Source organism: Chanos chanos, chromosome 4 (genome assembly GCF_902362185.1).
Source record: "Chanos chanos chromosome 4, fChaCha1.1, whole genome shotgun sequence".
In the NCBI taxonomy this organism is placed as follows: Eukaryota; Metazoa; Chordata; class Actinopteri; order Gonorynchiformes; family Chanidae; genus Chanos; species Chanos chanos.
In genome coordinates this window covers 38,377,714-38,390,164 of record NC_044498.1, presented here as the reverse complement: position 1 = coordinate 38,390,164, position 12,451 = coordinate 38,377,714, and the positions used below count along the sequence as shown (strand labels likewise).

Below are 12,451 nucleotides of genomic sequence, written 5' to 3'. Positions count from 1 at the left end.
TGTTAAACAAAATGCAGCTGCATAATAACACAGCCACAGTTTGACTACACAGTGTGTGCAGGCATGTCCAAGGCATCCTAATATGTACCTGATTCACTGAAGCAAATAAAACAAAACCAAGTTGTGCAGAACCAGAAACACCACCAGCGATTTTTAAGGTTTCTTTCTTTCTTTTTCTGTCATGCATTAATCACGGGCCATGTTCTTGATTTTGCACAAAGTAACAAATGAAAACTACTGAGGTTAAGTATCCTTATGTGGTCATATTTTTGGACTTTTCCACATATTCCTCCAATCTGAGAAGCCATTTCTCCCAGAACTGCAGCACCTGGTCTGAATTCAAGAAGTGTGGATGGGCTGGTGAACCATCTTTATACGCAACCACGATCAGGCCATTCTGCACCTGCCGAGAAAAAGTGAAACAACTGCTAAAACTTCAGAGTATAAAGATTGATGATTGTGTAGAGGTAAATGTCATGCATTATCACCTGGTAACTGTAGTTGTTGTCACTGTTTAAAGCCCCAATGTAGGCTGCCACTTGTAAGGGATTATCATAGGTGTTGTGAAGGAAAGGTTTGGGCTTCTCCGATGTCTTCCAGTCAATAACACATGCTTTGCCCCTGAGGATCAAAATAAGGAACTACATAATATCATGTAAATTCAGTACAAAACTGACATAAATATAAACTGATCTCTATAAAGTCCTAAATGAAGCCAAACTGTAAAGGTCAAGGAAAGGCACCCATCCTTCACTGTCTCAGGTTATGTAGTGTATATGTCTGTCTGTGTAGGCTGTTGCCTACCTCAGTCTAGCAGACCTGACTGTGCTTTTCAGAGTCTCAATATCCTTAGTAAATCTACGCATTCACAGATGAATGAAAAAGCCAAATTCCTGTAAACCAGGCAGCAATCAGACGTAATCAGTTCTTAACCAAGATTCAGAGTTCGTCGCTACATTTCTACACTCGCTTAGATCTTCATCATCATTGGAGAGAATGTCTCTATATACTAAATCTCCATAGAAGTACAGTTTCACATGCCTGATGTAGTGTTTGTGTGTAAATGGGCTGTATGTAATGTTACTTATGGGTTTTGTTGTTCCCTGGTACAGCATGTAGTGAATACAGTAGATAACATGTCATGTTGCTTTCCACCTTAAGGTTTTTAACATGTAGAGGAGAAAGATCCTCACCTGTACAAAGCAACACAATCCACAACACCATGGTACTGCAAGGACTGGTGATGCACTGCACTCTCCAGGGCTCTCACTTCTGTGACATCATCCAGCACATGACTGATGCTCTCCATATATCCTGACAGTTCATCAGATGTCTCTGTATCTTCCCATGAGGAATCTTCTGATGTGAAAAGCTTCTCAATGGATATATGGAAACGTTTTCCCTGTCTGAAAATATCTGAAAGCAAACACATTTATTCAAGGGGGGTGTTATTTCGCAGCGTGTCACAAACAGTTTGTGATCTAAGCTCAACTAAACGATACAGTAGAGGACTAAAACACAGGACTGTATGACTGACAGCTGGAGGTACCTACTTGAGGTATATTCTTTGAAGCCTTCCTCGCCAAGTTCTGCTATCATCCTTTTCCTCCATCGCTCTAGGTAGAAGATTTGTTCAGCGGACATTGTCCGCTGTAGTATATGGGTCACACTGGGGATGGTGGATTTCTCTGGGCCCCTTTTTAAAGCTATGCGAGTCAAGGATCTCTGATCATACTCTTGCTGATTGACCGTTTTTGCATCGTTTAGCAGTGGAAACATTTTTTTAGGTTGTCTGGAGACATCTTTGGAGAACGATTTGGATTTCACAATAGGTCCAAAAATTCGACCGTCTTCATCCTGAAGACTTTCTGGAGTTTGAGGACTTGTTCGTGATGATATCACGGCTTTCACAAGTGACGAGTAACGCTCTGTATCCACAGTGCTGTACTGGCTGTTCTTCTTGCGCACTCTGTATAAACTCGATGTTGAAAGAGGGTCAACACGTATGAGCAGGCAACGGCGACACAAGAGACCAGAGACTAAGCTCACTGACTGCATCAGATGAGCCTGTGTCAGCAGCTTGCAGACCTGCATTGTGGCCACCGTTTCTTCTCGATCTGTCTGGAAGCCAGTTGCGTTCTCTCAGAGAATTTGCTAAGAACAAACGTTTTCGCATAGAGAGCAAAAACATTTATCAGGGTCCAGTTATGTAACAGCAAAATATAGCTGTAATTGCCTCTAACTTAGAAAAACAACTGTCTTACACAGCCACTGGAAGCTCGTAATTTGAGCTTGAAACCGGTAATTTTGCGGAAAATGTATTCTTCGCGAGTTTCAAAACATTAATATTTTCCCTCCAACATTCCTCGTTGAATCAACTTCTTGTGCTTCTTTGAAATTAGTTCGCTGCAAACGAGAACGGTATTGAAAGGTTCCTCCAACAAATCATCACAAGCGGCGTTAGCATTTTGGGGCGTATAAACCTGAATTTGTATGAAGACAATATTTTCTGTGCGTGACTTTTCATTATTGTCTGAACAGTTCACATCTGATACACATTTTTTGCTTAGATGACTAACAAACATCTGTTTACGTTAATCCGCAGTTTGACAAAGATCACATTTTATAGTTTGCCTGAATAAAGATGTAGGCATCATGGGATGTTAATAGAATGTTAATGGTAAAATTGGTCTTTTTGACCTGTACTGAATTTGGCATGTTACTAAAACATGTCAGTAAATTTCAGGGCTGCTAAAATAACTTAGTGAACGATTTGCATTTGGCTTCTCTCATATTATAGGACTGAGAATTTTTTGTAACGAAGAGAACAAACTACCTGTTGTGCTTCTAGATCCGTTAGCAGTGTCAGATGAAACAGCAGACTCTCTTGGGATTTCGCGAAAAAAGTAGTTTTGGACATTAGTGTTGGAGTCAAGTGAAGGATTCTGCATAAAGAACCATGTTGTCTGTAAACTTTTAATTTCAAAACAGGATCCCAGTGGTCACTGAATCAGTAGTGGGATTATATTCAAAGATTCCACTGGGTAGTTCGAGTCCGGGACTGATAATGTATGAGTGCGTTCGTACTCATCATTTTCAAGCTTATTGCCCATAATAAATGTATAACTGTCAAACTAAACATTCAGTTTAGACAAATCATATCGGCATCATTTTGTCTAAATCGGAATCCTCGTCATTAGTTGTCAGGGCTTCAAATGAAAACTTTTATTTTGATATTAGGAGCATCAAGCCGGAAGTGTCATATTAAACTTTATTGGCTTCTGGACAGTAGTGTGACAGACCACAGACGAAAGGAATTAGTCACCAGAAAGTTCAGTTGGCCTGCTGAAGAATTAGGTTAAACGGCATTAATATTCACTTGCATTTTTGCCTTGTTGATCATGACATCCACCTTAGAAGAAAGCGATAAAGAAAAGGTATGTGAGTTTTATCTAGCTAGCTTCAACTGACTCAACTGATGATTGTGGCCGTTTGTGAGTGATATGATAGCTAATGTTAGCTAGAAGCTAACCTTGACGTTTACTTGTTCAATTGCATTTTCAAAACATCTGTGAGGGGCACGGTGCTATACAGTCCTCGAAGTTTCATCTCATTTTATCTGTTCAACCTGCAATTCACAATTTAACTAGATCACAGAGTTTAATTATTCCATTTAGCTACGTGTCATGGCAGTTATTCGTAAAAATAGTAATATGGCTTGCTACAACGAACATGTAGGCTATGCTCACCACATTAAAAAATTATTGCCAGTCGTCTGAACCTCTTTTTAACTACATAGTGAATATTAATTTAGAGTTCAGTGCATATTCACTTGCTTATGCTGTGAACTTTTTGAAACTATTCTGAGACATTTGAAAGGATGACCGTGAGAGTTCAAGTCATCAGAACGTCTGTTTCCTGTGACAGTTCCCGGAGGAGGTGTCCTGTTCATTAGAACTCTTATTTTAGCTGATATTGCAACTTTGTCGTGATGAGTTGCAAATACTGTATATCCAAACATTATCTTTGTCCTTGTAACTTCAAACCCAGTTCACTGGAAATGTTAGACTAGTTCCACTCCTGAAGTTTACTGAGCTTTTGCATATAATTTTTTCTAGAGAATGACTTGACCCAGCAGAGCATGTAGAAGACTGTCAATAGCCAAACATATGAAAGTACTGCAGGTGTTTTCAAACCTAGACCTTGAAGCCAAGCCTTTTCTTTGTGTGGGTAAATTCTTGAAGCTCAGTTGCCCAATTGTGCTCAAATGGGCATCCTGATAAAATGACAAAATGTTGTTAGATAATCGTGACATGTGGTTAGTATTTTTCTGGGTAGCATTTCGGCCTTATATTTTTAGGTAGCACAGTTATGAGTGAAGATGCAAAGACACTTATAAAATGATTTTCAATCCTGTCATTTCATTTGCCTAAATGTGTGTTTTGTGACTTTACACAATTTTCCTGTGGGATCAACAAGGTACTTCTCTCTCTCTTTCTCTCTCCCTCTCTCTCTCTCTCTCTCCCTCTTTCTCTGTCTGTCTCTATCTCTATACCTCTTTAGCTCTCCACCTCAAAAATGAACATTTTGAGAAAGTTGAAAACTGTATGTTCTCATTTTGTGTCTCCTGTTCAGTGCACCGTGTTGATGCTTGGACAGAATAGTGTGTCTTACCACAGTCTCTGTTTGTGCAGGTGCGCTCCGTCTCTGTCGATCTGAATAATGATACTTCCCTAATAATTGACATTCCTGATGCCCTTTGTGAGCGGGACAAAGTCAAGTTCACTGTCCACACCAAGGTAGGCCTCTTAGACTATGTAATGTTTCACATGTAACGAAACATTTTGATGGGTCAAAAGAATGTTCCAGCCTTGCTAAAATGACCTGGTAGCAACACATTGCTTACAGCACTGAATTGATGCATTTTGCACTTAGTAAAACTTGATGACACAGTCTTTGTCTTTCCTTGGGTCAAATGACACATCAGTCAGATGATGTGTCAGTTTTTTTTTTTTTTTAAACTAAAATAACAGAAAATAGAAATGGCCTCCTCTTACAAATGCAGTAATATACACTCACAGTCACTCTAAGCCGCCATGTTTGCCTACAGCATTGTAGACGTGGTAAAATGGTGATTTCTTTTTTGTTTGTTTCTTTGGTTGGTCATTTTGTTGTTGTTTTTGCTGTAATGATGAATCAGGACAGAGATAAATGACATCTACACTTGAACTGAGCTAGAGGACAGAGCAGCCCCTTGGATTTATTTGTCTTACTAGACCAGAGTGGGTTTTTTCTTTTCTCTTCTTATCGTGAGTTAGGTGATAGAGACCATAGTTTTAATATATTCTCATCAGTGATATGTCATACATTGCATGTTATAGAGCCACTCAGATGGAATCATGTGTTAAGCTGACAAGAAATGGTTCTAATTGGAATTGTTCATTCTGTCCTAGACCACGCTCAACACTTTCCAAAAGCCGGAATTTTCTGTGCCACGGCAACACGAGGATTTCAACTGGCTCCACGATACACTCGTGGAGACGGAAGACTATGCTGGTCTCATTGTGAGTTTCAGAGTCACGGAATACCGTGACAAACTCCACGAGTGTAAAGCACGGGGAAGCACAGCAGTCACCTATAGACCCATACAACAAACATTTGCCAGTGATCTGAGGACTGGGAATGTGATTGAATTTTCAGAAAGACCTTTACTGCATGTCCCTCATCAAAACGCACTCAATAAACTTCTCTTCCTTTTGTTCTTTTTTTTTTTTTTCTCCTCTGTAGATCCCTCCTGCCCCTCCGAAGCCTGACTTTGAGAGCCCCAGGGAGAAAATGCACAAGCTTGGAGAAGGGGAGGCCACCATGACCAGGGAGGAATACACTAAGATGAAGCAAGAACTAGAGGCGTGAGTGCGATCTATGGTCTCTGACATAATGTAGATATTAAATTTTCAGATCCTGTACCGAAATACCACGCTACTTATTATTTTTAATCTATGGTTTTCACAGAATCATACTCTCTGCACCCTTTTTGAGCCGTGGTTTGTGTGTGGGTTTTTTTTGCTGTGCTCTGTTCTGTTAGGGAGTACCTGGCAGTGTTTAAGAAGACTGTTCAAGTCCATGAAATTTTCCTGCAACGGCTCTCCTCCCACCCCGTGCTCAGCAAGGACAGAAACTTTCAGATTTTCTTGGAGTATGATCAGGACGTGAGTGTCCCTCCTCCTTACATCCCATCATTCTCTCCCCACAGTGGCAGGAAATGGAGACGAAACACGTGCTTTTCAGCATTTGTTTCCTGTGAAGCCTTGTGGTTAGCAGATGGAGAGAGGGGGTGGACAACACTTGAGGAAGTGTGGTAGTGGGGCCTACACAAGGCCACAAAGCTGTGACAACCGTATCCTGCTGATCTCAGCTCAAAAAATCACTTCAGTGTCTCTCGGCCATTTCTGTTTATTTTATGGTTAATGAAACTCATGTATCTCTTTCCTTTGAGACAGATTATAGACTGAACTCACGTCTTAGCGTCTGTCCTGTCATTCTGTCACTTCCATGACGTAATTATACAATAAAAGAAGAGTGAAAATGGTGTGTAAGGCAGGAATGTGTTGTCAAAGCAGCACAGACCAGGGTTCCACATAAAATATATGAGGGTGGAGGAAAGGGTTTGCTGCATTATTGTCTCTTCTCAATGGCACACTACTAGAAGCTTGAAACCTGAATGTTTTGCCCTTTTCTCTGCTTGGTCCTTCAGCTCAGTGTGAGGAGAAAGAATGCCAAGGAAATGTTTGGAGGCTTCTTCAAGAACATGGTGAAGACTGCAGATGAGGTCATCATCTCTGGGATTAAGGTGTGTGTCCATGCACGTGTCTGTGTCTGCTTTTGCACACGGGGTAAACATGTCAAGGATTAGCGTGCATGTGTATGTATGTGTGGTGTGTTTGTGCAGATATATATTACCTATCTGGGATTAAAGTGTATGTTGTTATTGTCTGTCTCTGGGATTGCTTAATAGGTATTTATGTAGATCTCTCGGATTGAGGTGCGTTTGTGTCAGGAAGTGTGTGTTTGTGTTTTGACTTGTGCAGCTCTGGATATTAGTGTACCGGTGATTTTATTATCATAATAATAAAGACTTAAGTGTCTGTGTGTATGTTCGTGTGTCTTTGTATACTAACATACTTTCCTTAGTGTCTGATATTGCAATTTGGCTTTTAAAACTTGCTTTTCAGGAAGTTGATGATTTCTTTGAACAAGAAAAGACCTTCCTCCTGGATTATTTCAGTAAGATTAAAGACTCCACCGCCAAGGCTGAGAAAATGACTTATTCTCACAAAAGTAAGCTTTTAGACTGCAGTTTAACCCCAGGCACTGTTAAACATGCACTGTGTACACTTGTGTAAAGGACGGTTCCTCATTTCTGGTCATGCTTTGTTTGTTCTCCTCTGTCCTATCAGATGTGTCAGATGACTACATCCACATCTCTGCCACGCTCAACAGCATTGCTGCCGATGATAGCACAGACCTGAAAAAGTGAGTTTCCGATAATGTAACTTTATCTACCAAGACTAAGATTTAAAGGGAAGAAAGGGAATTATTTTGTATACTGCTGGTATTTGATATTAAATAATGCAGATAAGTCTTTTTAAGTTGGGGATCGTGTGTATTATATTTCTCAGAGGAATAATGCAGATTTTGCCTCTCTGAATCAGGTTTGAATTATTTGAACAGCAAAGCTGATCCTGGATCAGCAGTGTTACTCTGAGATGCTTGTTACATATGAGTGCTGGATAGCTTTTACTTTTTGATAGTCATTGCCCGATTGAGTTTTTTTTTTTTTAATTTCCATGATAATATTCTAACACATAACTAAAAAAAAAAAAAAAAAAAAAAAAAAATCATAGTTTAAGTTTGTGTGGCCTGTATTATAATCGGTTGTTTCCTTTCCTTTCCAGGCATTTGGAAAAGTTTGCTGACTTACTGGAGAAACTGAGGGTGAATATCTCTCTGCTTTGATTCTACACCAAGACTTTTTAAAACTACTTTAAACAGAAACCTTAAACCTCCAGCCGAAGTGTCAATGAGACAGGTGTGTGATGTAGCCATGTCCATGTGTGTGTTGTGAACAGAAAGTGGAGGCCCGAGTGGCATCCGATCAGGAGCTGAAGCTCACAGAACTGTTAAGATACTATATGAGGGATATTCAAGCTGCTAAGGTAAGACCTATTTTAAGGTAAGACCCCTATTTTACATTCACAGGCAAATGACAGGAGAAATAACCGTACATGACACAGTATGTGCAGTTTGTCTAACCAGGTGTTTTTCATTATAAAAATACTTGGCATAGAAAATTTATATCACTGATGTCCCTGTGACAATGTTCCTGCAGCAGTGATTGAAATGATAGAAAATGTTCTCTGTTTGTTGATACCCAAACAGAGTAAGCTCTAACACAAATAAAATATACATATGTTGAAAAATTTCAAGATTTTTCTTTTTCCTAAATTTTTACGATGTCTATAACTTGTGATGAATTTATGCCTGTCAGGACCTTTTGTACAGACGTGCACGGGCTCTGGCCAACTATGAGAATGCCAACAAGGCCTTGGACAAGGCCCGACTGAAGAGCAAAGATGTAGCGCAAGCTGAGGAGCATCAGAAACAATGCCTGCAGAAATTTGATAAGCTGTCTGAGTCTGGCAAGAAAGGTGTGTGGAAACTGGGCACTCTCTTTCTCCACCCGCACAGCTCCATGTTCTCCAGAATTGGAGATCAGTATGTTGTTGTGGTGAGAAGTAATTTATTTCTGTTTCATTTCCAGAGCTCACCAGCTTTAAAGGGAGGCGTGTGGTGGCTTTTCGCAAAAACCTGATAGAGATGGCTGAACTGGAGATAAAGCATGCCAAGGTATGTGTCTTTGTCTGTGTGTATGTGTCTGTGTGTGTGTGTGTGTTTAGCCATGGGTATATGTGTGTGTGTGTGTGTGTGTGTGTCTCACTTTCTGTCTTTCTTTTTTTTTGTACAGAACAATATGTCCCTCCTCCAGGGATGCATTGAGCTTATCAACACCAATTGACCACAAGTCTGTGGTCATATGACCAGCCTGGACACATTTCTGTGTCCCATGACCAGCCCATTGACGAAGGGAACCTGAGTGATCTGTTCCTTGCCTCTGGCCCTACGGGTTAGTGACCACTCTACAACCTACACTGGAGTGGCTGTTTGCAAACTGACTCCACTTTGTTTACAGGGTCCCCTGTCTCTCCCTTTACCCTACTCCAGACTCAGCTGGAGTGACTGGTCGTGTGTGACCTGACCAGAGGCTGCTTACAGGGGGCTTACAGCATTCTGACACTCTTCCACATTTTTCTGATTCTTTTTCTAGTTACTATGGATACATTTAAGCCTTGTTTATATATATATATATATATATATATATATATATATATATATATATATATATATATATTTTCCTGCCCATACTTATGTTGCTTGCTATACCTTTCCCTGTGAGGCTGATTGCTATTACCCTCATCTGCATACCTTTAATACTGTCACAAACCCTCAATGTCAAGTTTAGCAGCATGTCTCAATGTGTTTGTTTGTCAGTCCTACTAAGAAGTTGACATTTCAATGCCGTGATGTGTTTAATAACGCTATGTTGAGTTTAGACCTCGGAATATTGCATTTGTTTCACGATGTGGTTGCTCACCATGTTATTCTGCCTTTTTTATTCACATTTTGAAAAGAATTAACTGCTGTGAAGTGTTACTATGACAACCATACAGTAGAGATTTAGTCAGCCAATGCAGTGCGAGTTTACGAATTATTCCTGACATTTAGCTAATTGGAGACTGGTTCTTGGAAGAAAAAGTGAATCGTCTGAGGGAAATATAGGTTGGGAAGCAAATGCCTAAAATAAGTTCCTCATACTCATCATTCCAGTCTCCAGAGATTACAGGAAGGCTGAGCCAACAACCACTGAATGTTTTTTTCCATCCTGAGGGCGTGTTGGTGGGGGAATGACATTTGAGAGAAAGAGGCTGTCTTTGTCCATTATGTCAGATTCCACTTCACTTTGACCAAAACCAGTTGTTTTTGTGACATATTGCTGATTATATGTTAGCCAGTCTTTTGTCTAAAGCAAACATTTGCCTGAGAAGTGTTAGTTTTGCAGTAGTATTTTCATTTGACTCAAACTCAGTGGTGTGGCATCATGCAGCACTACTCCTCTAATCTTAAATGTGACTTAGAAATTCAGCTTTTCACCACATAGTGTTTTGTTTTGTTTTTAACGATTCAGTTAACATGTATATGTCTTTGTTTTGCACACATGCAGTGAACAATTGCCCTTTAAATCCATGTTCCAGTCTTTTTTTTTCTTTTTTTTTTGCCATTTTGACCAGTTGGGTTTTTTTTTTTTTTTGTTTTGTTTTTTATTTTGGAGAGGAATGATTTGAGTCCTCTGTCATCTCCTGGAAGTCAGTGTGTTTGAGTAATCCTCTGAACTCAGTGGTAATATGTCTCTCATTTGCTTTTCTCAGCCTTTCTCTTCAGCATCTTTGTCACTGTTGTTCCTGTCGTTTTGTGCCTCCTCCCTTTGCTTGTGTGATTCTGACTCTGCATTATGAGCTATAAAGGATTCTTTTTTTTTTTTTTTTTTTACTGTTATTGTTACTGATGCAACAACTTGTATTGCCCAAGACTTGTTTTGCTCGTAAAATCAATTGACAAAAATAATTTACTGCAAAAAGGCATAAATTTGTAAATCGGTTACTGACAAAGCAGTTTTCAAATTTTGTTAATGGCACTATGTAAGTACAAACTTTGCAATCATAACCCAAGTTTTCTAACTTGGACAAAAAGATTTTTTTATATAATTGAATGTATTTCTAATGGACTCAGTACTTTACACAGTGGTTTCTTATGGATTTATTTTGAATTTTATACAATCTTGGAAATATACCATTAAAGAAGACCTACTTTCCCACTACCAGTGTACAGTGTGTGCTTTTTTTGTCTGTGACAACTATTTTATAGCAAGAGCTTACTTATATTTTTAACCTGGTATTGTAGTGTTTTGAACTGATATTCTGTCAATAACAGCACAAAGGAATTTATCTGGACATGGCTGAGAACGGAAGTAGAAGTGAGTGAAGAACCGTATGTTCTAAAACTTAAACCATGTAAGTGGTTGGTATCTCATGGTAATAAGACTGCACTGTGTAGAGCAGCTTCACAAAGGTTTAAAAACATTAACACATTGTCATTTGACGCTACGTTTCTCTCCTCATTCAGTGAGCTGTCTGGACTGACAGACAATGGGTAATGTGCAGTTATGTTATAGAGACCTACCTTACTTAGCCAGTAGGTGGCGGTGTGAACATTTAAGGCTTAATTGAGCTCAGACTTGCCAGTCTAGGAATTACTGAAGTAATGTCTGGAAGGAACACTTGCTGTTTTCTCTAGCTATCTAATGTTACATCACCGCCAGGGTTTGTCAAGAATCTGAAGAATTCCAGTAGGGGGGGTCCATGTGGTTTTTGACATTTCCAACAAAAATTTGAACTATGTTAAAGATAGAGACTAGCGTTCTGGGTCTTACTATATTTGGCATAATGACTCGTGATTTCTGTTTGATACAGTAAAACTATCATGTTTTTATCTAAAACATTGAGTAAAGCCAGAATAATTTTCTCTCCCATAGTTCAGGCCTGCATAAAAAAAATGTCTGTTTCGCCTAACGTAGTAACTCTGTGCTAAAGAGAATAACCTGTTGAGATTGCTATTTAATCCATAGCTGAAGTGCCTGGATCATTAGATGAAACTGAGATGAATGTGTGTGTGCTCACTTCTGTTTATGCTGGAAATGATTGTGGGTTGCTTGGGACTACAGGAAATCCTTGCCTTACTTTGATGCCAAATTACACAACTGTCGTGTACACTGACCTGTTGCTGAGAGGTGGAAAGTTTGGCCTGTTTTGCCCACTCTTTACTCTTTTGTCTACTTTGAACTTAAACTTTGTCTCTGGGCAGTCTCTCAGATCTTTTGTTTATGTTCTGACCATTGATAATCCATATTTTAGAGATTTTGTGTTATTTTGTTTTATGTAATACTGTTTAACAGACGAGTGTGCTCTCTATTTACATGGCTTTTGATCATTTGATCAGACTTTGAATACCAATTGAATACTCACTACAAATATAGAGACTTCTACATAAATGATGTTCATTCTAGTATTGCTACGAATGTGTACTCAGATTCTGTGGCGATAATGCATAATATACAGACAGGCTGGTCTGCTGCATCTCACATATCTCACCATATTCTCCTCTCACACTACAAGTTTTGTAAATTTACTTTGATTTACTTTTCTGATTAAATTTTGCATTGCCTCCTATCTGTTTTTAAAGGACCCAACACTAAAAGTCAATTCTTTCAACCAGTGTC

General features: G+C 39.3%; 2 protein-coding genes across 2 annotated transcripts; one reads left to right on the top strand and one right to left on the bottom strand.

The window, feature by feature from the left end:
* Window positions 1–39: 39 nt before the first annotated feature.
* On the bottom strand, window positions 40–2,305 carry mgme1 (mitochondrial genome maintenance exonuclease 1). The gene is made up of 4 exons (XM_030771831.1): window positions 1,554–2,305; window positions 1,194–1,416; window positions 489–621; window positions 40–403 (listed from the first exon to the last, which is right to left on the bottom strand). Exons 1-4 carry the CDS (start codon window positions 2,092–2,094, stop codon window positions 254–256), a joined length of 1,047 nt encoding a protein of 348 aa, XP_030627691.1. The 5' UTR covers window positions 2,095–2,305; the 3' UTR covers window positions 40–253.
* A 1,011-nt stretch (window positions 2,306–3,316) lies between these two features.
* On the top strand, window positions 3,317–9,395 carry snx5 (sorting nexin 5). The gene is made up of 13 exons (XM_030771386.1): window positions 3,317–3,437; window positions 4,695–4,799; window positions 5,454–5,564; window positions 5,788–5,909; window positions 6,086–6,209; window positions 6,755–6,850; window positions 7,233–7,338; window positions 7,458–7,533; window positions 7,956–7,995; window positions 8,130–8,216; window positions 8,549–8,708; window positions 8,822–8,907; window positions 9,026–9,395. Exons 1-13 carry the CDS (start codon window positions 3,402–3,404, stop codon window positions 9,074–9,076), a joined length of 1,200 nt encoding a protein of 399 aa, XP_030627246.1. The 5' UTR covers window positions 3,317–3,401; the 3' UTR covers window positions 9,077–9,395.
* Window positions 9,396–12,451: the final 3,056 nt, after the last annotated feature.

What these genes read in the sequence shown, in the direction of transcription:
- snx5 (XM_030771386.1), top strand. Translation starts at nt 3,402, where the DNA reads ATGACATCCACCTTAGAAGAAAGCGATAAAGAAAAG. An exon ending in AAGAAAGCGATAAAGAAAAG is followed by an intron (nt 3,438 to 4,694) that starts GTATGTGAGTTT and finishes CTGTTTGTGCAG; the next exon opens with GTGCGCTCCGTCTCTGTCGA. An exon ending in ATGAAGCAAGAACTAGAGGC is followed by an intron (nt 5,910 to 6,085) that starts GTGAGTGCGATC and finishes CTGTTCTGTTAG; the next exon opens with GGAGTACCTGGCAGTGTTTA.
- mgme1 (XM_030771831.1), bottom strand. Translation starts at nt 2,094, where the DNA reads ATGCAGGTCTGCAAGCTGCTGACACAGGCTCATCTGATGCAGTCAGTG. An exon ending in CTTCAAAGAATATACCTCAA is followed by an intron (nt 1,417 to 1,553) that starts GTAGGTACCTCC and finishes GTTTGCTTTCAG; the next exon opens with ATATTTTCAGACAGGGAAAA. An exon ending in ACAACAACTACAGTTACCAG is followed by an intron (nt 404 to 488) that starts GTGATAATGCAT and finishes TTTTCTCGGCAG; the next exon opens with GTGCAGAATGGCCTGATCGT.